Here is a 23,325-nt window from a genome sequence, read left to right as displayed (position 1 = left end):
GGCCGGTCACCGGTCCGGTCACCGGTTCCGGTCACCGGTCCGGTCCGGTCCGTTCACCGGTCAACGGTCAGAAAAAGAAATTTTTTATCATCATCAGACTATCGTGATTGTTGTTGTTGTTGCTGTTGTTGTTGTTTTACTATTCTTCTTCTTCGTCGTCGAAGGACTCATCATCGTCAACGATCTGTCACCATAGCTACAACAGAATAGACATCGGACACGCCTCTCCTTCACTGAGCACAACAGATAATCATCGAACACACGTCTCCTTCATTGAGCAGTTCTCGGCGTCGATACGCTCGCAAGCGATCACGTCAACGCTCACGGAGACAACAATGTAGGAGACCTTATTTCCAGCGAAGTCGAACAACATTTCGGCATCGCAGGTATATGGGACGTCGCCATTCCTCACGTAGGCGTAAATGTACCTGGTCATATCGACGATATCCATTTTTTTCCTTTACGGAATATCATGTCTCCATTACACGTGTGTTGGTTCCCTTATGGCATCCACACATGTTGCAGTCACCGAATCGTGTTTGTATACGAACCCTAGTTCGTTTAACTTTCAGGCTTCGGGATTAGGTGTTCATTTCTCCACTACGACTACAATGGACACTTTATGCCTAATTATACTGATATTCTACCGTTGTTTTCCGGTTTACATTATCAGATGACTTCGTGGATGGTCATTCTTCTGCACCATATTTATCCATTCTGACGCAGTTATATTATACTGGTCCGATCACCGGACATCGGTCACCATTCAACGGTCATATCACCGGTTACTGGTCACCGGTCAGAATAAGAAGTCGTTCATCATCATCGGATTTTTTTCATCCTCTTCTTCGTTATCATCATCGGACTATTCTTCCTCCTCTTCTTCATCATCAAATGAATCTTCGTCGTCAGCTTTAATGATGTCTCATCGTCATCTGATTGGATTTTTGTTACGCTCTTCTTTTCCGAGCAGTTCTCGACATTGATATCGGACCATATGGATTCAACCATATGTCGGTCTTTAACTGGTAACGTCACCGGTCATATTTTGACTTGTCCGTTCACCTGGCTACAGTTACCGGTCATAGACCGGTCCGGTTCGGTCACCAGTTACCAATCACCGGTATTACACTGTGTTTTCATCGGTCAAGTTTAAAGTATCACGGGTATCTTCTACATTACCTAGTTGTAAACCCCTGGCTATGATTGTAGTGAATAAAATATTTTATGGATTCAACAATCTTCATGACATTTTGTGTTTTTCAATACTGATGTTCCACTGGCGACCGTTGGTTACCAAATCATCTCCTCTGACTTGGTCTATGGTTGATTTTCCTGACCAACTATCCATTCGGGTTCTATTTATGAACTACTTATACTAAAAGATTATGAAAAACCTATATTTCTACTTCTATCTCAACCGGCTACATGCAGACTACTGGTCTTGTAGATGGTTCGGCTGAAGCGGGCTCGGAGTCTAGAATTGAGGTTGAACATTACTATATGACCTCTTTTAATTTATGTTCGAGACCCAAAGGATGAATTGTTTTAACCGCCTTTACCTGTCGGCTACAGACTTTGCAGTCACTGTCACGGAATAGTTGGGACACATACGTGACTCTAGCAGGATTAGCTTGACGACATTTCGTGTCGACTGCTGCTTTTCTATTGCTCCTACGACAGTGCACATTTTCAAGTTACTGGAAACAACTAGATTTCTGACATTATCATACTTTCGCTTCCTATGCCAGTTGTTTCTACTACTATCTCAGTTTTTTACTCCATGTTGGAGAATTAATAACTGAGAGAGTTTTAATACATAGGATCGCCTACCAGATTGACCGCATGGCGGCAACAGTATTGTAGATGGCTTGGGAGCTATTGAACTCAGATCTTAGATGCTAAGGATCTGGACGTACCTCATCTTCTCTTTTCATCTTCAAGATTCCATTGTTGGAGACAATTTTCTTATAAAGAACAACGTTTCCCTATTAAAGTTCTTCTTCTATTACACTTCTGGCCATAACATGCCGTCTTCCTATAAATGGTCGTATTTCTTTCGGAATTAGTCTGGTTTGGAGTCTTAAAGTAAATGGATTAATCAAGCTAGATTTGAAGAATTCCAAGCATTCTACCGGCAAGGGTGGACCTCTTTCAAGTTATTCCTAGGGTTTTCACCTTTTTCTGCCACCACACCTCCGATGCCGGAGGTACCACTTTCAGTCATATTTCCGTACTTCGCAAATCGATGACCTTTATTCTCCAGGATTTTAAAGGCGCCTTTTATTGGTTCAAGAAAGAGGCTACTGTAGATAGGTCATAAAACTTATAAGTGTTCAACACTTTCCTATTCTACCAAGTTTCAAGTCTGTTGGGAGTGGGAAAGTTCGGCTTACCGTGATTTCTTCCCCACTCATCCTTGACTAATGGTTCCGGCCAACGGATGGTATTACTGGTCCGGTCACCGGTCTTTCTGCTGAGACGTCTCTTCGTACGTCATTTTCAGCTTTATTTTTAAGATTATTGGAATTAATCTCACGATTATTCAATGACACAGATTTCCATCTTTTTGTCATTATTGCGCACTATTTAGTGGTGTCTTGACTAGAAGATTATCTTGGCAAGAGAATAGTATCTTCGACCACAACTTTCCTTACATCTTATACAGATGTTAGCATGGAAGGTTATATATGATCACCTAGAACCACTTATCCTGATTTTTTCAATTATGTTATATCCTAATGAATATCACCTTCACATCAACATCTTGAAAAGCGAGCATTCTTTTTAGCTAGTTTTATTTACAACATTTTTTTCACGGCTCCTTTGTGATGGTTTTAACTAACACACATCGGTCGTGGTTTACTTCCAGACACAGAGGTGAACATTTTAGTACTCTTTGTGTCTGGAATCCAGGAACTTTTTCGTTCTTTGCAAGAACATCAATGTTTTCTCTGTCGTCTAACACATACCAGGTCGTCTCAACGCCCTGTTGGACGTTTTGTCTTGCAGTTCTTTCTGTCGAATTAGTTTTCCGTTGGGTTTAAATAAAATATGATTTTCGCATGCGCGGCAGCGTTTTTGCTTATGGCGTCGATGTAGACGCAAAGTAAATTGAGAAACGTTGTTTCTCATCTAACGCTAGTAATGAGCGTAATGCGATCGTAGATCGCAGTGTAATGCTGAACAACGTCAATGCGGTTCATAGAAATCGATCCAGCAGTGTGTGCGATTGTTATACAGTACATTCGCCCACTTGACATAAACTGGATACTTACGATTATTCTATTTTTGTTTGGAATATCTTGGTGAGTTTTTGCCATATTTTCAAATAAATAAACCATGGGATTATGGTTCTACGACCTTTTCAAATCTCCTGTACAAGTATTTTCAGGAAACTTCTTCACAGGTCAAATATCATATCTCAAAGAGACATATTTTTATTGATCTAAGCATATGCCACTACTTCTCTGGCCAGTATTTAGTTATCTCTACAGAAGAACGTTTTTCTGTTAGAGTTTTAATCCTTGTTACTTTTGCAAGTATAATTCCATCATAACTGTATAAAGGTTCTATGGAAATTCTTTTTTGACTGGGTATTCGAGAGCATAGTTATTACCTTAATCACTCTGCTGGATGCATAGAGGTTTTTGTCATCTTTTTCTTTGATGATAGGACATTTGTTCTTCTCTCCATCAAATGATAGATATTATGCTTTCGTATACCTTGCTTGTTTTTTTATGAAAGTCATCACAACTCTGTGCTGTCTTACATATTTTGGAACTGATCCAGGCTATGGAACGTCAACACTATGTGTTTTGTTCCTTTACCTTCGTAAGCGGTTTTGGCTTGTGTTATTGGGTTGCTTAATGAGCTTCCTATGAACTTTGTTTCATCAGGCTTATTAACAGTTCCAATAAAATTTTAGACGGTTTTCCTTCTTATTATGGTTTTTACCATACGGAGAAGTGAAATTCATGCTTTTTCTGTTGAATACGACCAGTTCCAGTCGGATCTGATGTCGTCTTCACTTTGTTGTGTCAGCCAGGATTCCTTGCTTAATATCAAGTCCTCTATATGGCTTCTAAAATCTTCAAGTTCCCAAGTTTTTATTAAACTGAAGAAGAGGATAAACGTCTATGGCCAATCGTGGCTTTGAAGTTCTATCTCAGCAGTGTTAGTCCATTCGAGGTTCTCAAAATACACTCTTCATTTCCCTAAAAAAAGAGGGGGTGTGTCTGCGGCTTCTTTTTCTCGGGGTTAGACCTCGACTAAGGAAGGTGACTCTTGTCTCTATCTAAGGATTCATTCCTTTTTAAGAATCTGACCGCATGAATTAAGAGCAGTGTCTGTTTTGTGGGCATATATTAATCACACCCCACTTTTGGACGTGCTCTTAGCTGTTTTCTGGAGGAATCCGACCACCTTTTTCATCTTTTTATCTTCGTTTTTTGAAGTGCCAATAAAACAAAATTTGTATATATTTGGTCTTGTTGTGGTTTCACTAACGGTAGTGTCTTCTTTACGACATAGACATATTTACTTTGTCAGAGAAGTCATAATTAATACGAAGATTACCTGATAACCCGTGTATTGGGTTTTGCTATCATTAGCTAATAACCCTGTGTATGGGTTCTACTGTGATGGGAAAATATATACGAACCTTTCCACCGCAGCTGAAAAATCAGCTTGGGATAGCAGGTCAGTATTTATGACATTAACTGCTATCGGTAAGTCCAACCTCCAACCCCGCTAGTCGATTAATATTTTTGTATATATATATATATATATATATATATATATATATATATATATATATATATATATATTGAAAGAATATTGAGGGTTGGTTACAATCTCCACGCAGAGTTGTCGCTCCTTGCTCTCACAAACAACTCTGCGAAATGCTCAGCTTGCCATTTTGCCTATAAAATAGGTAAAACCGAACAAACGCATTCAATGTATATTTGATTGAAATATGACTTTTAAATTAACGATAATTCGTGCAAAAACTTGCGAGTTTTAATGCAACTCTTTGGAACTATTGTATTGCATATTTACGCAGTTGGAATCATTCCAGGCACTTCACAAATGTAAACAATTGAACATAATTTTTATTAAGTGACGTTGGAATTGCTTCGACGTGTGTATGTATGTTTGTTTCTTAACATCAAAAAACATATCAATTTTATAATAATGAATTAAGACTGATATAATATATCATGGTATGAGATGGTTTTGTTTAATTAAGTGAATGCAATGTAATCGTCGTGCAAGAGATTGTTTAGTATACTGTAACCTTAATGATGAACGCTTGGAATGATCATGACACGAATGAGACGCTTTCATAACAAGGTCACAATATACTAAATAGTTTCCCTATATAATTCAATGTAAAAGCGACAAATTTGAGCGAAAATAAATGCAACATTTTGCACATAGTGACCCCCATAACCATACCTTTTCTTAAAGGCCATTCTAAGCGGAATCGATTTATGCAATAAAAAAGATATGTCATGTTCAAACCAAAAAAGAACTTGACGCTTATCAAAATCGACTGTTTTTGCAACTTTTTTTTCGGCCGTTTCTTAGTGGAATGTAACCTTTTTCAGTGCAATGCTTTACTAAAGTCTCCAAGTTTATCATATTTCAGGGATTCGGTCGTGAACACTTATTTATGCCCTACCATTATCTCCGAAAGATAAAACCCGAACAATAGTTTAAGATGTAAAACATGCCTTCGGGTCAACTATGATATTTTTTTAGAGAGTACAGCCCTACATGAAACGAGTATTTAGTATATTGTAACCACAATATTCCGTTCTGAGCCCAACACAATCTCCGCGCAGAGTTGTCGTTCCTTGCTCTCACATACAACTCTGCGAAAGGCTCAGCCCTCCATTTTGTATATAAAATAGATAAAACCGAACAAACGCATTCAACGTATATTTGATTGCATATTTAAGATCGCATGCATTAAATTAAGAGATATGACTTTTAAATGTACGATAAATCGTGCAAAAACTTGCGAGTTTTAATGCAACTCTTTGGAACTAATTTATTGCCCATTTACGCAGATGGAATCATTCCACGCACTTCACAAATGTAAACAATTAAACATATTTTGTTTGATTGACGTTAGGAATTGCTTCGACGTGCGTATGTATGTTGGTTTCTTAACAAAAAAAACATATCAATTTTATAATAATGAATTAAGACTGATATAAGATATCATGGTATGAGATGGTTTTCTTTAATGTAGTGAATGCAATGTAACCGTCGTGCAAGAGATTGTTTAGTATTCTGTAACCTCAATGATGAACGCTTGGAATTATCATGACATAAATGAGACGCTTTCATAACAATAGTCCGTTCTGAGCCCAACACAGAGGTGAATGTAATGTAACCGTCGTGCAAGAGATTGAGCCCAACACCGAGGTGAATGTAATGTAACCGCCGTGCAAGAGATTGGGTTGGTTACCGATTTTCGCGTAGGTTGCATTGCACTATGTTTAACCTGGCCTGTATTACGGTATTGAGGTGGCCGATTCCCAGTTAAAATTCCGGATGATTTAATTCCCCTGGGAAAGGAGAAAGCTAGGGATAGTTGGTAAGTATTTAATAATTAAAATGAATTTTATTTAAAAAAATGTTTTTATACTGAACTAAGATCCCAAAACTAAACATACATTATCCTTCAGACTGTGGAAGACCTCATGACATCACCAACGGAAAAGTAACGCGTGGACCTTGTACGTTTGAGAGCACTGTAAACTATACGTGTAACACCGGCTACAACACCTTTGACGTAACAACTCTGAAGTGTAACAGCATGGGTCTGTGGGATAATAATCCGCCAAACTGCACTGGTAATTGCGTAATCAAGACGGTTAAACAACGCGTGCTCATGTTTTATATTATTGTTTGTTAATAAGATGTGCTGTTGTGCTATGACATTCGTAATGAATAGACATGTATTATCCACGATATTAAATATAGGGATACGGTTATACTACTTTTTTTGAGCCCGATGATTCGAAATCTTAACACGCGTCTAATATATTGTTGATGTCCAATGTACTTTTCCATTTGCATGCGTTAATTAAGGTACTATTAAAGAAAATAGTGTAATTATGTTATGACATTTAAACATCAATATTTTATCGAGCCATTACAATACTGCTTGTCATAATATTAGTATTGTTAAAAGTTGCAAATATGTAGTATACTTATTGTTTATAGTACTGCATATTAAGTATTCAATTTTATGGTGCACATAGATATCGATGAATGCAGGAACCACGATAAAAACCACTGTCACTACTACTCCAACTGCACAAATACTCCAGGAAGCTACACGTGCAAGTGTATCGAGGGTTATGATGACCTAGACGGTAACTTAGGTCGAAGGTGTGAAGGTAAGATCAATGAACGTATTTTTAAAAAATTGCAAATGTCTCTTTTACTTACACCTGACCGACCTTTTATATTTACTACTTGAAGGGAAAGTTAGGAAAATCGCTAAAATTAAGATTCCGTCTTGTCTTTAAACGGTATTAATTATAAACCGCACTTCGTTGGCGTACTTAATATCCAAGTCAAACAGTTAATTATGTTACCTTATGAAACAAATATGATCCGTAATTAAAATACTAGCAGCTCTGTTGACACAACGACCACCCTGTTAGTGTCATGAAGTTCTTAATTGCTTATCTTGTGTACGTGTTCTATTCCACCACCGATTAATATAAATGTGAAATATCCACAACGCTTGATTATGTAATATGTATTACATCAATAAATTACTACAGATCACAACGAATGCGAGGACCCTCCGAATACCCAGTGCAGTTTCTGGCTGAACAAAACGCGCGCATGCGTGAACTTGCAGGGTGGCTATATTTGCATTTGCAACAAGGGATGGAACGGCACGAAATGTGATAATGGTATTGGCGAATTGTATTCATTATTTAACTATCTTGTTAGAATTTTAACGAACAAAACGTATACATCTGTTTTTGTGATGCATATGAGAAAACGGATGGGTTCCATGTTGTAAAATGTTGTTTTAACGTGTTGTCATAACAAGACAGTGTACAGTATGTTCAAATGTTAATCCAACTTTCAACCGAATATATGATATTTTCATTGTATAAATCATTTTTATTTTAACACAAATTGAGATATTGTGTCGTAAATTTCAAAAATTCTTTAATGTCAAAGGCTTACGGAGTATCTGTGTCTTTTAAAATCTATAAATACGTATTTGTTTGCAGATATTAATGAATGTTTGGAACCACATCCATGTGGTGAACATGCTTATTGTACAAACCTTTTTGGAAGTTATAACTGTTCATGCACGCCTCAATACCCGCAGGGTAACGCTTTCCTTGGCTGTTTTGGTAAGCATCAGTTTATCGTTTGAAACATGTTATGAAACGTATTAATACATATTTTTTCTTCTTCGATGTCCTTTTGTTCAGATTAAAATTGTCGAATCAATATATGTTGTGTATTAGAAACTCATTGGGAACAAAATGAGATATATTTCGATTATTAAATATAGTTATGTGTATTATAATTTAAGTAGGTAAAATCCATTGTGTATTCTACCTGCTTATATAAATATATAAATATATATATATATATATATATATATATATATATATATATATATATATATATATATATATATATATAGCGTATACTTTGTTTGTATAGTCGCTTTAAGATCATGTATATCCTGATGTTAATGATGTTGAATCATGAACACAATATATCAGTCCAATGCGTGTATGTGATTCTAATTGTTTTAGAGCCTGTAATTATTGCATTTGAAACGAATGGGACAAGATTCAATGGTGACAACGAAATCTTAGACACATTTCAAATACCAAACAGGTTCCCTTACTTTGGAACATACTACACGTTATTCAGGGTAGTGTATCCATTGAATTATAACGTTTCTATTATTTTACGTAAGTTACGTATAAGAAACACGGTAACAATGCCTTACCGGTATTAAACAATGTTTATTTACAAGTTTGTCCATCAATATTGTTCTTTAACTGGTGTCAAACCCTACCTAATTTTAACATCATGCGTATTCAAGAAACGCTAGCATTTAATTTATTTTAACTACTACCATGTATAAGTGTACTCGACCCTTTCTAGATGACGCTCGAACTTTGTGCTTTATATAAATTATGCAATGTTTCAAACATTTACGTTCACACGTACAAGTAGCATTTGATCACTTTCACATGCTGTCATTTCGTTGCTATTGTTTGTTTCAGCAAGCATGGATGGATTCCTCGCTCTCGACTTCCAGCCATTGTACAATCAATACGGCGGCGAATCTCCCAGCGAATGGACAGCTGCAATTCAGAAGCATATCGTCATTGCCCCGTTATGGACAAACATTGACAGCAAAAATATATCAAATGGTGGTCTGTGGATCCACGTGTTGACTGAGAGAGACAAGGCTGACGTTATACAAATCCAAGACGTTGTTCGATGTACAGAAACCAGACCGAATTCAAATCAGTGTGGACCTGGTACCACTTGGTGACACGTGAAAATTCGAATCGAATGTTGACAGTGATAATAACGTGTCTATGCTCATGACTGTGTACAAAAATCTGAAAAAGATGTTTGGGTTCGGATAAAAAATATGATTTTCCCGAAAGTGATCATTTAACTTGACATGAATTGATGTATTGCATAATGTGTGTGCCGTAGCGTGTAGAAATGTATGTGGTGATTTTTTTCAGTCATATACATTATTGTTTCCATACATATAGAACATGTTGCAGTGCAAGTATAGTGTGTGTATTGTGTGATAATGAGAAAAATATTAACATCGTGTGTTGACATATTAATCAGAAAAGGTTGTAATATATAAACATATTTTTAAAATTTAAAACGTCTTCTCCCTTTAAGGAATGTAATACTTGGTGCTCGATTGTGCCGCGTATTGTGTCATTTAACAATAAACTAAAGCTCGGGCGATGTGGACACACACTAATGTTGATAATGAAGTTTGTAAGTGTAAGGGTATTTATAATTATCTGCCCATCATTAAGAGCCTTCAAGCTGTACAATCGTTCATCAATTGCTACGTTATTTCACTAAAGGTTTCCTGGTAGAAGTTGGACACAAGAGAAGGTTTACATTCTTAACGTCAAGACTTTCGATGTCATTTGTGTTATCTAGTTGCTTTAAATGCGCCATATCAAAATAGTTACAATAATCCCTACATGTATACCTTAATTAAATAAACATATCCATCATATGAAACCTTCTATAATTGTGATTACATACAACGTACACGTTATTGAACATATTAATTTTATTTATGTATGTAAGAATGCATAATGTTTTGCATTATTGATTAAACCGACGTGATATTTTAGCTTTTTTGTCTTAAAATAATAAATCTGCCTCGGCTATTCTCTTGCAATTGACAATTATATTCATTTCAGACAGAGCAACACAATGGCAATCAGTTGTGCAGTCTGAAAAAGTAACTACCGCTTACCTATGGAACTTTTAACATATTTTATCAAACCACCGCATTGATATCTTCCTGATATAACGTTGCCTGTTATATTTTTTATATCATGGTCAACAGGAAGTTCTTATATTTGTCATATGTGGAGGACGGTCATATTACTCGAAATCAACTATAAAGTAATCATTTTTAGTAAAATCGAATCAGATTCAACAAAACAAACAACTTGATACCAAGATGTAATATATGTTAAACACAAAAATGCAACACAATCAGCAAAAAACATTTTACAAATATTAAGCGCGCCTGCTCATGACGTCATTATTAACACGTCAAACGACAAAAGTCATATTCTTTCCCGCTAAAACTTTAGCTTTTAAGCGATTTTTCATTATTTCTTTAAAATCGGGCACGTAGAGGTATAATAAATAGAAAAAAAACAGGTTACTGTCTGATATTTTTGTAATATATCAGGCTTGGCACGAATAAAATAACGGCTCGGCAAGATTCGCCGTTATATTATTTTAAGCCTTGCCTGATTTATTACAAAAAGATCAGGCAGTAACCTGTTATTATCTATATGTCATATCCGCAAATATGTGAAACATACAACAATAACACCATATCCGACGATTGCAAATTTTCATAATAGTAAACTTATATTAATCTAAGCACGCTGACGTACGATTTACAAGAACGACACTAACTACAAAAACATAAAATATATCCAAAGCAACTTTCGCCATGGCCCATTTAGCACTCCGATAACCACATATTTTACCGCGCAAAACTAACAATGTAGCATTTTTCCGGCAATTCACACATGGCATACACCAAACACACATTATCATAAATATGTTTTCAAACAACTAACTTGATAATTTTAAGAAAATAAGGAAACAGAGTAATCGATATGTTATTTATCATAAATTGTTTTAAAGGAATAGTCGTCCACTTAGATAGAAAATATTTTTTTTGCTATTTATTTCGATTGCATGTGAACTAAAAATATGCAATCCACCACAGTAACACTTTCTCAACATATATATTGTCAAAACAAACAAATATGTATGTAAATTTCTATGTAAATGAAAGATTAGATAGATTATCTGATGAACAGCAGAATATTTTGTATATATCAATCTAGAAAATTAAAACTTTCAATCATGTAGTAAAACGTAATGATCATATACGTTTATTGATGCCTAACACAGCTTCTTGATGCCAACAATCTTGATTGTATTGATAATATGAGATTGGAATATTGCGGTACGAAACATAATGAAAATTATATTTTAAAAAGTTAGGTGTTTTAGGATGAAGGTAATTTTCTGCTTGATTTAAGCAAGTTTTGAAAAGGACTTAAATATAACGGTGAACGAAAGCCGAGAGCGGAGAATGAGGCTTAAAAAGGGAACATCTCAACATCGACTAAGTGTATGCAATTCACGAAGTTATTTTGACAGGTTTATCTTCTGAAGACTTGTAACGGTTAAAAAGGAGACTGTTAAATAATAATCCTTTTGTCAACCAACCAGCTTGGCAAAAACTTGAAATGTTAGAGATAGCATCTGTCTCGGATGTTGCCGCACTAAATTGTAGCATCTGTAGGTTTGTATTCCAGCAATCAATTATTCTATACATATCCTATGTCTAAAAAGATATTATTCTGGCGTATGACATAACGGCGGTCATTCGAGCCTTTCCATCTCAAAGATTATCTACATATGATGAATTTAGTGATTTCCCATATCTGTAAATGTTGTATCGTAATAAAATACAATCCTTCAGAGGGAAGCTCCGCTCCTATTTGTGCCACTTTGCCTCAATGCACTTCGTAAACCAAGCTATACTTGGGGGAAATTGCAATTTTAAATATCATCCTATCAAAACAATCATCTAAGACTTGTGGCAACTGCATTAAGTTGCGTTTTACAGTGAATGATGTTTGACATAGCAGATTTATTTAACATTGTTACTATGTTGACATTGAACATGTCCGAATGTCTCTTGAGTTTTCCCCGTTGATTTTAAAGAAGCAATATCATTGGTTAGCAAACATGTATACTACATCTTTCTTTTATATTCGAAAATACAGAAATGCAACCGATGGAAATGACAATAATACACACACTTTATTAAGGATCATATTCAGAAACTGAAGATAATTAGGAGCTGGCTGAGTAAGAACCAAAAGATACTTAAGACACGTCCTACTTGAGGTTTCTTATCTGAAGCAAAAGAGCATAAACATTTTAATAAAATACATCAACGCGAACTCCATAGTATATCCAGTTGTGCTTTCAAAACCAGGCACGAAAATCTCGCGCATTTGCGATGTATACATAGGACGCTAAAATGACAGTGTATTTCAATTATTTCTCACCAGAATACAACATAAAGAGATTAAAACAATTGATTGACCAAGGAAATAAAGTTGCGTCAAGACTGTCGTCAATTTCGTCTTACTAAATACTTTTTATGCAGTAAAATTAATAGCCGTTATTGTAATCAACTGCTGACCTAACGAAAGTCTAGGACAGGATATTTTACTTGCTTAAACACAAAGAGAAATGCATGTAAATACAAAAACTTTATAAAACTTTAGAACTAGATGTGTGCGTATATTGGTCTATAATTTGACACGGTGGTGTTATACACATGATTTGTATAAGCAAGGAGAGTAAATCAGAAGGGCGGACTCGATTCCTATTTTGGGGCACCGGAAGTTTCTAGTTTTGGGATACACTGCAATCAGTGGCGTGAACGGTACAAACGTCACTTAAAACTATAAATTGTGGTAGAATGTGCAGATAGGAACGTTGTCGTGTTTTCGGAATGCTTGTTACTAGCAATTCTGGTACCATTGTGTGGCCGATATCGTCAGCAAAATAGACATACATTTAACGCAGGTTTTGCCATACCTCCAACTGTTTCGCATCTAAATGCCATTCTTACTTTGAACCCAGCAACTGTTAAAATAAGCACACGCCGACACGTGTTAAATTGACAACCGACGGCTTAGAGTCCGGGCGGTGTCGCCTTAACAATATAATGATTAAGTTACAATTTACGTTGGTCGGATGAGGACATTTAGTTTGCAAGACAATATAAAACAATATAACCCTCATAGATACAAAACATCGTTTAGGAAAAGATGCATTTTGCATGTTGTCATTGCTAAAAACGTAAGACAAAAGCGGCTTGTTAATTTGTACATTTATTCTGCAACTTTCTATATAAGAGATACCCTGATAATATATGTCGGATATATTTAACTCAATATATTAAGTTGGCTTTTAGAAGCTTTCTTTAATATATATCAATTCCAATGGAACACACAATAGTTTATAAAGGTTATGTCATATGAAAATACTGCCTGTCGACTGCATTTAATTGGCAATGTTTAAAAGACAGCTCTGCGATCTTAATCAAAACCATGACCAGATCTCGTTACTCAGAAAGTTCACTGTGAATAGATAAAATAACACGAAACAATTTTCAACGACGACCATGTGAAACTTGTTTTATGGCGAATGTAGTGAATGTCCAGACACCAACGATGTTAGCATTTCTAGTCGCGATATACATTGGGGTTTTCAGTAGCGCATCATCTAATGCAGAGAATAAAGGTAATTGTTGTTAGAGTTAAATTTGTATGTAATCAGTTTTTGTCAAAAATATTATTTAGCTAGCCAGAACAAAATCATTGTGACACCGACGAATTGGTTCTTCATGTTGTTTTAACGGTGGAATTTATTTCAAAAGGATATTTTATAATGATGTAAAACAATTGCGTTAAACTAAGCTTTATGTCAATGGTTATACTGCAGAACATATTAACATATCTATATTAACGTTGTTTAAATTCGAATGAAATCAATTAATTGTGGACCTTAATTTATGGGTATAAAATTATTCCCCGGGTCGATAGACGTTTTAAGTGTAAATTTATTTTAAACCAGCCGAAACGTGATAATTGAACCTCTAAATAACACGAAATATGTTAGACAAAAACTAACAATACATGATCGTGTATGTGCAAATACCATTTAAAACTTATTTAATACGAACGTCACACGATTAAATACTTTTGAGTACATGTATGTTTTTGTTTCTTAAACCTATAATATAAGAAATGCATAGCTTTTACATTTGAAGGTTGTCTGCATGTTAAAATATCAAAGTACGGATGGCCGAGATGTTAATACAGTCGCTTTTTAATTCATATCCCGATGGATGTTAACTTTTTCTATGAAATTTATTGTTCAAGTACTACATTTGAAGTAAAGGCTACTTAAGGCCTGTACGATATTAACCATCATAAAACAAAGTCATTTAGTGACAAGCTTAAGAAAATGCCAATTTGTATCAAAAGTTGATTTATAATAATTTGTGGTCAGCACTCTTGTAAAAATAAAAGAGAACTATGTTTGCATTTCTTTATTAACTAGGATATAGTAATACATGAAAGGCCAAATGTTCGGTTTTTAAGAATCCGGGTCCGTTCGCCCTAATTTCTGTTCGCCCTAAATCCTGTTCGCCCTAAAACCTGTTCGCCCTGGGTCCGTTCGCCCTAAATTTTATTATCAAAGCAGGGAAGCAATAAATATAACGAAATTTGTTATCTTTTTAACATTTTATTATATAAATGACAACTTAAGCTACAAACTTGCCTACATGTGTGAAAAATCAAGAAGGCGCCCTTTAACGTGTAAGCGTGTTTGTAACAAAGCCAGAAATTTTCTCTTATTGTTTATTATATTAATTAATGAAAACTTTACAATGACATCGACAAATTTCACTGACAACACGGCTTTAATTGCTTAAAATATAGTCCGTAATACAATTGTTGCGTTATAACTCGTATACAGAACTCTATTGATAGGTCTGTGTTCTTTATTCAGTTCTTTACATAATGTTTCAAAGTCCAATACATCTAAGTCCAAAAGTTAATCAACAAGATATTACAAAATCCGTTCAAATCCATCCGTACGCAATTCTAATTAAATAATGTATTGAATTAATACATCAAGCAAAGATACTCTTACTCTAACAACACACCAATGGCGGCTGAGCGCAGAATACTGCAATCGGCCGCCAAAAAATCTATATGGATTTGCAGACAGAAATACAAAGAAGGAATCTGCGGACTATATATACGAATTTCATGAACTAACAATGACATCGACAAATTTCACTAACAACACGGCTTTAATTGCTTAAAATATAGTCCGTAATACAAGTGTTGCGTTATAACTCGTATACAGATAACTCTATTGATAGTTATGTTATAATTAAATAATAATAATCTGATACCTTGATGTATTTATTATAATTGAACATTTTCTTTGAGACCAATTTTTACACAATTTAAAATACACCGCTCTGTTTCATTTACATAATTTATGTTTATTTACGTAATCATACGCTAATAATCATATTAAAGATAATTTCTAAAAAAATTAATAATAACAGTTCTGTTTTAAAAATTAATCGACAACGATCAATAAATGCCAGTAGCTACTTCACACAGCGCAATACACGCGTGAATTATTGGAAGTTGATCAGTTTAGTAAATTGAATATTGATGAATATTGATGAAGTTTTTATTGAGATTTAATGATGTTTATATGAATTTTAAATTTACTTGCCTATGCAGGGATCGACAAGAATACAAGAAATTAGATATTCCGACAGACGGTGGTTATATATTGCTGAATGAAAGAACCATAAACAACGCAAGAAGTTACACTCAAAATCTCATAATCTTAATGACTATAATACACATATTAATGTTCAAATAATATGTAAATTTAATATATACAGCTTATATATAAAATAATATATGATGCACTTTATATTGTGTACATTGTAATTTAGAGTTTACATACTCACCAGTTCAAATAGTTTTTTATAAATGATTATAGCTAGTAATAATGATAAAACAATAAGAACTGAACAGTTATATTTTATTGAGATGTATGTAATCCAATTAAAATCACAATCTTATGAAATATTTGTAATATTTAAATTTTCATTTTAACTTATTTAATAATTTTAATTAATCACAATTAATACAGTTTTAATTAATTTCAATTAACAAAATTTTATAATTACTATTGCATATTGCTTAAAATAACTATTGCATATCGTTTAAAATAACTAGTGCATATTGTTTAAAATACGTTGATGTACTATAATAAAACAGCTTATAGGTCCCTGCGTAAGCTTCTTTAATTATTTACATCTATTATGGATCAAAGAATATTAGCGCTTAACGCTAATTCGCATAATCGAAGAATGGTAGCATTTAATGCTAACTGAAAATGAAATACGATAGAGACAACATTCACTAAGACCGTAATAAACAGAATGATTAATTATTAATTATTATTTATCGTACGTAAATGAAGATCCCGTTACCAGTTACATTAGATGGAAATAATGAAAACCTCAAGGAACATTAAAATATATAGAAAAAGTACGTACGATATGTTTTTATTATATACAATTGACAAATTAAATTAAACTAACCAGTTCCCTAATTGCTTATTATATTAATTAATGATGAAATCTAAGGTACAAACTTACTTACATGTGTGAAAAATCAAGACGGCGCTCTTTAACTCGTAAGCGTGTTTGTAATAAAGACCAGTAATTTTCACTAATTGCTTACTATATTAATTAATGAAAACTTATGGTTCAAACTTGCTTATATGTGTGAACAATCAACTGTTCATACCCCGATATGGAAACGATAATATAGGGCGAACGAACCCAGGGCGAACGTGTAACTAGGGCGAACGGACCCGATATATTAATTATACATAGATTTCAAATAATTATTGTTTTATTAAAAATAATATAATATTAGAAAAAGCATAGAAAATAAGCAATGAAACACGTAACAGTTATAAACTTTGTTAATAAGCGCTTCGGGTGGGGCATTAAGTGTGCATGGATCATTCCGGGTTTATTTAGAAACATCTTATGTTAGTTCTTTTCTAATAGTTTTCTTTGAATTGTAAATGCTTGTGATAACAATACGAACTACTCGTATATTAAGAGATGAACAGTTTCAATAATGGGATTTATAAAATTAACATAATTAATATATTTAGAAAACACGTATATTTTTTGTGTTTACTATTTAAATATCAATTCTGAATGCTTTTTGCCTAAAACTGAAAATTGGCCATGACATGGTCATGTAAAATACTAGTACACATCACTAGAATTGTTTCTGCTAATGGCATACACATATCCCAGGGACTTGTTCCTTTAGTTTCGTATTTTTAAAGAAAAACGCAATTAATTGGATTGAAAGAAAAAAATGAAAATTCACCATCGGCATCAGCATCATTCCCTGCCTTGTGGGTGAACATTAGGGAAGACGACACAGAGAGTCTCCGTAAGTCAGGTTGTTGTGGGCTGCTGGGAGTAGCTAATCGATAGGAAAGAACGTTTACACTGTTCTTCCAGCTTGTGTTCTCGAGGACTCGGCGGCAACCTCCCTCTATTGTGCCCTGGAGCACAGTCTTGCATTAGCGACGTGTCCACACCAAGCCAGTCGCCAAAAGGTTTTTGTAGATTCTTGAGTTCCCAATCATGTTTCCTCCATTCTGTGACCGCGTAAATTGCCAATGGCGCGTAGCTGTACAATAGAGTGAATACTACGAGGCACTTGGTGGGGGTATCTAATGGAGCTGCTTGCTCGCGCTCTTCATATAGTCTTTTGGTGAGGTCTTGAAATTCACTGCTTGTGCCATCAATGAGGTAAATGTCATCAGCAAATCTTAAGTTCGTGGTGAATCTGCCATCGATTGGGATGGAGGATTGGTGGTCCGGGAAGGTATCTACTCAAGCAGAAGATTAAATAGGACATACAAGAGCAGACGTGGGTGGTACCCGGCATTATCTTCTCAACGGAAAAGTTAAACACGTCGTTGGATAGCATACATCCGTGACGGACGCCCACTGGTAATTAATTCATAGATAATAAAGACGCTCATCTGTCAATTGAGAAATACGACACCGCTGGCCTTTCCGTAGAGTTCTTGGCTGAATTGAACCACGTAGTTGCGTTCTGTGTGTTGCTGTGTTTTATTTGATTTACTATAGGTCATCATAACTTCCAATAGCAACCAAAGTAAAGCATACACTTATTGTTCAAAGAAAAGGAGTATGTTAATAAAGCTGGTATGTTTGATGTAGGACAATAATAGGTGCGTAATGTTTATCAAGCTTTTGCAACCATTTATCCCCAGTAAAACTACACAGCTGGCATAACAAACAATAACAACAACCGTCATTGGCACCTTAGGATGATTTAGGATATTCTTTTTAATATTTTCGTTTTAATTGGTTTCAATTTTATGATCAGGGTGCATGATCAACGGGGTTTATAGGGATTTACACAAGGGAAGGACAAAATGAAAACAAACTTTTACGAACTTTATTTTTGTAAATATCTAAAATTATTTAAATATGTTTGTAGTTTGTGACTAAATCTCAGGATTTAAGAAAACATTATTGAATACCTCTGAAATCGGTGACAACATTTCACGTTGCGATTAGTATAACCGTGTATATGAATACGGTACAAATCGAAAGTTTGTTCACGAATACAGGCTTATGAAATAATAATGCTTTTCATATTGCCATAAGCCGCGTAAAAAACGGTATTTTATGCACTAGTCACAAGTCTTCAGGGAATGGTTATTTTTAAGCAAACACAACTTACCGGTGTATTTTCATCAATTTACATTCATTTGTGAACCCCATGAAGTCAGGTGATCCTGCAACCTGTTATGTCTATATCTTAATGTCATAATACTTTATTTTCTTTTGTCAGCTTCATTTCATACAATATCTATTCCCAGATATTATACCCCACATAAACTTGTTTCTTCTTTGCGTATATAAACTACACAGGTCCGTTATTTTGAATAGCGCCCGGTAAAGATGCGCGCGCATCTAATATTGCCCGCTAGAATGTTAGTTATTTGTTTTAAAGTGTACATTGTGTATTCTTGTTTTATAATGGTACATATTAGTTATAGTAACTGATAAATATTGATGGACTTTATATTGTGTTATCCATTTTTATTTCTATTTACATTTATCTGCACAAAAATGTTCGAATATAATAAAAGAAATAGAAAACCTCACTTCAGGCCCAATGGAAGTATAGTGACCAGCCAGGCAGCCACTTCGGCTTCGGTCCATATACTATTTGGGGCTTCCTGACTGGTCACTACTCTGCCATAGGGCCCTCAGTGGGTTTTTCTATTTCTTAAATATGACGCCTAAGATTTTGCTAAATTGTTTGTAAGCAAGAAAACATGGATATTTCTGATGGTTTAAATGATTTGTCAAGGCTAAGTTGGTGATAGACTGTTATAGCATATCCTATGTCATTAAAATGGTTTAATACTTGATAATATTTGTGAACTTTTGTTTGAAAAGGAAATACAACAATAATGATATAAGTGTTTATCATGTTGTTTGTTGTTGTGACTTTCCTCATCAGTGCCTCTGTTGGGGACTTATTCTTGGCCCTTCACTGTTTGATCACAATTTGCCATATTTTCAATGTGTGACAATTTGTGTATAGTAACAATTATAATTACCAATTCAAAGTACATTTATTGTGTTGTTAAACATGGAAACGCGCACCAAACATGAATTTCTAGTCAACCTGGTCAATATTTCATGTTTTACATGATGTTTACTCTATGGTATTGAAACTATGGCAGAAGATTTTTTAAATAAAATATTTTAGAGTCGATAAACAGTGTATTGTATGTATTTGATTCACACAAACCACAAATATATGTTAAATCTGCAATCAAACTATTTAACAAACATCATGCAGGAAGTTTATTCCCACAAATTACAAACAATAATAAACAAAAAAATCTGCAATGTGCAAAATGTCAAATTACATAACAAACACATCATGCATGCATTTCATTCACACAAACCACAAATATATGTTAAATCTGCAATGTGAAAATATCAAACTATGTAACAAACATCATGCAGGGAGTTTATTCCCACAAATTACAAAAAAATAAATGAACAAATATGCAATGTGAAAATGTCAAAAATCATAATAAACACATCATGCATGCAGGTCAATCGCCCGAACTGCAAACATAAGTTCAGAGCAGCTTCGAACCGCAATCAAGAAGGAAGGGGTGTCGCTGTCAGACGAGAAGGAGTGGAAGCTGGCCAAGTGCATCCTGCGTTTCTCGGAGGTTGTGTCCAAGTGCCTCGATGACCTCCTGCTGCAAAGCCTGTGCGACTACGTATACGAACTCTCCTGCACTTTCACCGAGTTCTACGACAAGTGCTACTGCTTTGAAAAGGACCGCAACACTGGTGAGCCTGCAGACGCTTACATGTTTATATATCACTCATTAATACACATGAGCCTAATGAACAGGCTTAATGCATGTGCGGACTGCACACACTAATGTGGGACGATACTTTACACATATGCATTAAGCCCAGAGTTCTCACTCACTCTTTCAGAGTACATTTCTTTAACACTGTCTTTACTTAAAATTGCTGTAAGAAAGTGAACATTGCTAAAATTAATGAAAATGAATCTCTTTTCAAGAAGAAACCATGAATTTCGCATCGGAACCTTGATCTGAAAGTTTTCATCTAAGTTCATCTTTCATCTTAAGTGATAACTTCCCTACCTTAGAGCTTTGTGAAAACCAACCCTGAGACTTTAGTCACTTGTTAATTATTCCCATGTGTTGGACACTGAAAACATCTCAAAATGTTTACTGAAATTCAAAGTCCATGTTGTTGCTTATATTTACAGGGGCAATACTGAAGGTGAACATGGGGCGTATACTTTTCTTTGAGGCCACAGCAAACATCATAGCTGCTGCCTTCCACATTCTGGGCATCACACCCGTAGAGAAGATGTGATTGGGCAATGGCTTTCACATGACCCATGTCATATCCAATGAAATGGCTGTATTTACTGTACTGTATAAACATTATGTATAAAAGAATGACCCGTGGATTATTTATGATTTCAGTTTTCCAATTGTTATATTGAAAATTTTGCTAAATTGTTTGTAAGCAAGAAAACATGGATATTTATGGTGGTTTAAATGATTTGTTTAAGTAAAGTTGATGATGGACTGTTTCAGCATATCCTATATCACTAAAATGGCTTAATACTTGATAATATGTTTAAATTTTTGTTTGAAAAGGAAATAAAACAATAAAGATAGAAGTGTTCATCAAGTTGTTTGTTGAGGTATAAGTGTTTTTGTTGTGCATGAATTGGTCGACATTTTCTGTATTGACCTTTTCGACATTATTTTAAGGGAGACAACTCTGAGTGGATTAAGTGAGGTCGGGGGGGTACTCGATCATCTACTGCAGTGCGTCTGCATAGAGTTCTGTGTTGATACAATTATAATTTCCCAATAATTTGCAGATATAACTTATATGGTATTTTTTTTTTTGTAATTTGTTATTAGCTTAGTATCTTTGATTTAATTGTATCATGGACGAACCATCTTTCGAACCTCTTAATTTTTGACATGTCAAAAACAAAATTGGCAATAGTGAAACGTATTTGTAAGAATTTTATGTGATAAATAAATTGTTCCTACATACCTGACAACTTTAATTGTTATGCAAATCCTCTTTTGTTAACAGATTTGCGTAAAGTTTTCAGCACCATCATATCATGTAAAACTGTCATGGCCGCCAAAACAATCGTACCTCCTTTCGAACCCTTCATTGTTTACTATTTAAATTCACAATTCTAAGCAGATTTTGTTCAGTTTTTTATGAAACTAGAAAATAACATTAAAACTTGATTTATAACAATGTTTTTTAGAACAAATATATGTTTTTATTTCAATTTTAGTATTTTTACTCTTCACTTTTATGACATGGGCATTCGAAGACATCATTCCGCCGAACAACTTTCTGTTTGCAACAATAAATCAAGTGTGTCCAATGTCCACAGTTTTGGTGATCACATTGTGCCCATTTTGTAAACACAAGGGAAACACAGTTTTTCAGTTCCTTGGGTTGAAAAAGTTTACACACACAACATTTGTCTTCTTCAGAAACATCATCTTCAGAAGACTGACTATCAGTATCACAGATGCCAATGTGCGAAGGTCCAGGAAGAGGTTCTGGGAGGGGGACATTACTTTGATTGACATTTGTTTCATTTGTTTTTGTTTGTTTTCTTTTGTTGATAGGAAAGACTGGTGTATCTTTGGAACGTGGTAAAGGCTGTGATAATATTTCTTGATTTATGCAATCACTGGTTATTTCCTGACCAGACACATGATTTCTTAAAGTCTTTTTTAGTGTATGGTGTGCTTTCTTCATTTCAATTATGTTTTCAGCAGATGTAAAGTAATTGTCAATGCATGGCTGAGTGTCAGAAGCCAATGTTTTTTCTTGAGGAACAACATAAGGAATTGATGGCTTAAAAATGTCAGCACTTATCACAGTTCTATTGAATGGAAATATGCCAGTCTTTTCAAAGGCAGCCCTCAGGTTATTCACGGATAATGCTGTCACATATGCATTGGATGCTAATTCTGCAATATTGTATCTTGTGATTTTTGAAGATGGATGTTCTCTGATAAATTTTTGACATGCATAATTATATATTTTCTGCAGAGGTCCATAGCAGGCTACATCAAGGGGTTGAAGCACGTGAGATGTATGTGCTGGAAGGACAAACAAAATTATGTTGTTTTTCTTTGCCCATTCCAACATAGGGACATTGATGTGAGATTTGTGGCCGT

The 23,325-nt window shown here is 34.7% G+C and overlaps 1 protein-coding gene across 1 annotated transcript in view; it reads left to right on the top strand.

Annotated features, from left to right (window-relative positions):
- Positions 1 to 21,466, top strand: part of LOC127878426 (sushi, von Willebrand factor type A, EGF and pentraxin domain-containing protein 1-like) — a 30,779-nt gene extending 9,313 nt beyond the window's left edge. The window contains exons 12-19 of the mRNA XM_052424950.1: positions 6,702 to 6,869; positions 7,281 to 7,418; positions 7,812 to 7,946; positions 8,277 to 8,402; positions 8,817 to 8,978; positions 9,297 to 9,567; positions 20,655 to 20,902; positions 21,357 to 21,466. Coding sequence (XP_052280910.1) covers positions 6,702 to 6,869; positions 7,281 to 7,418; positions 7,812 to 7,946; positions 8,277 to 8,402; positions 8,817 to 8,978; positions 9,297 to 9,567; positions 20,655 to 20,902; positions 21,357 to 21,466 — 1,358 coding nt within the window. The remainder of the gene's footprint in view (positions 1 to 6,701; positions 6,870 to 7,280; positions 7,419 to 7,811; positions 7,947 to 8,276; positions 8,403 to 8,816; positions 8,979 to 9,296; positions 9,568 to 20,654; positions 20,903 to 21,356) is intronic.
- Positions 21,467 to 23,325: the final 1,859 nt, after the last annotated feature.

The sequence above is a fragment of the Dreissena polymorpha genome, chromosome 4, assembly GCF_020536995.1.
Source record: "Dreissena polymorpha isolate Duluth1 chromosome 4, UMN_Dpol_1.0, whole genome shotgun sequence".
NCBI classification, from domain to species: domain Eukaryota; kingdom Metazoa; phylum Mollusca; class Bivalvia; order Myida; family Dreissenidae; genus Dreissena; species Dreissena polymorpha.
The sequence above is the reverse complement of the archived record's forward strand: the minus strand, read 5'-3'. Positions and strand labels throughout refer to the sequence as shown.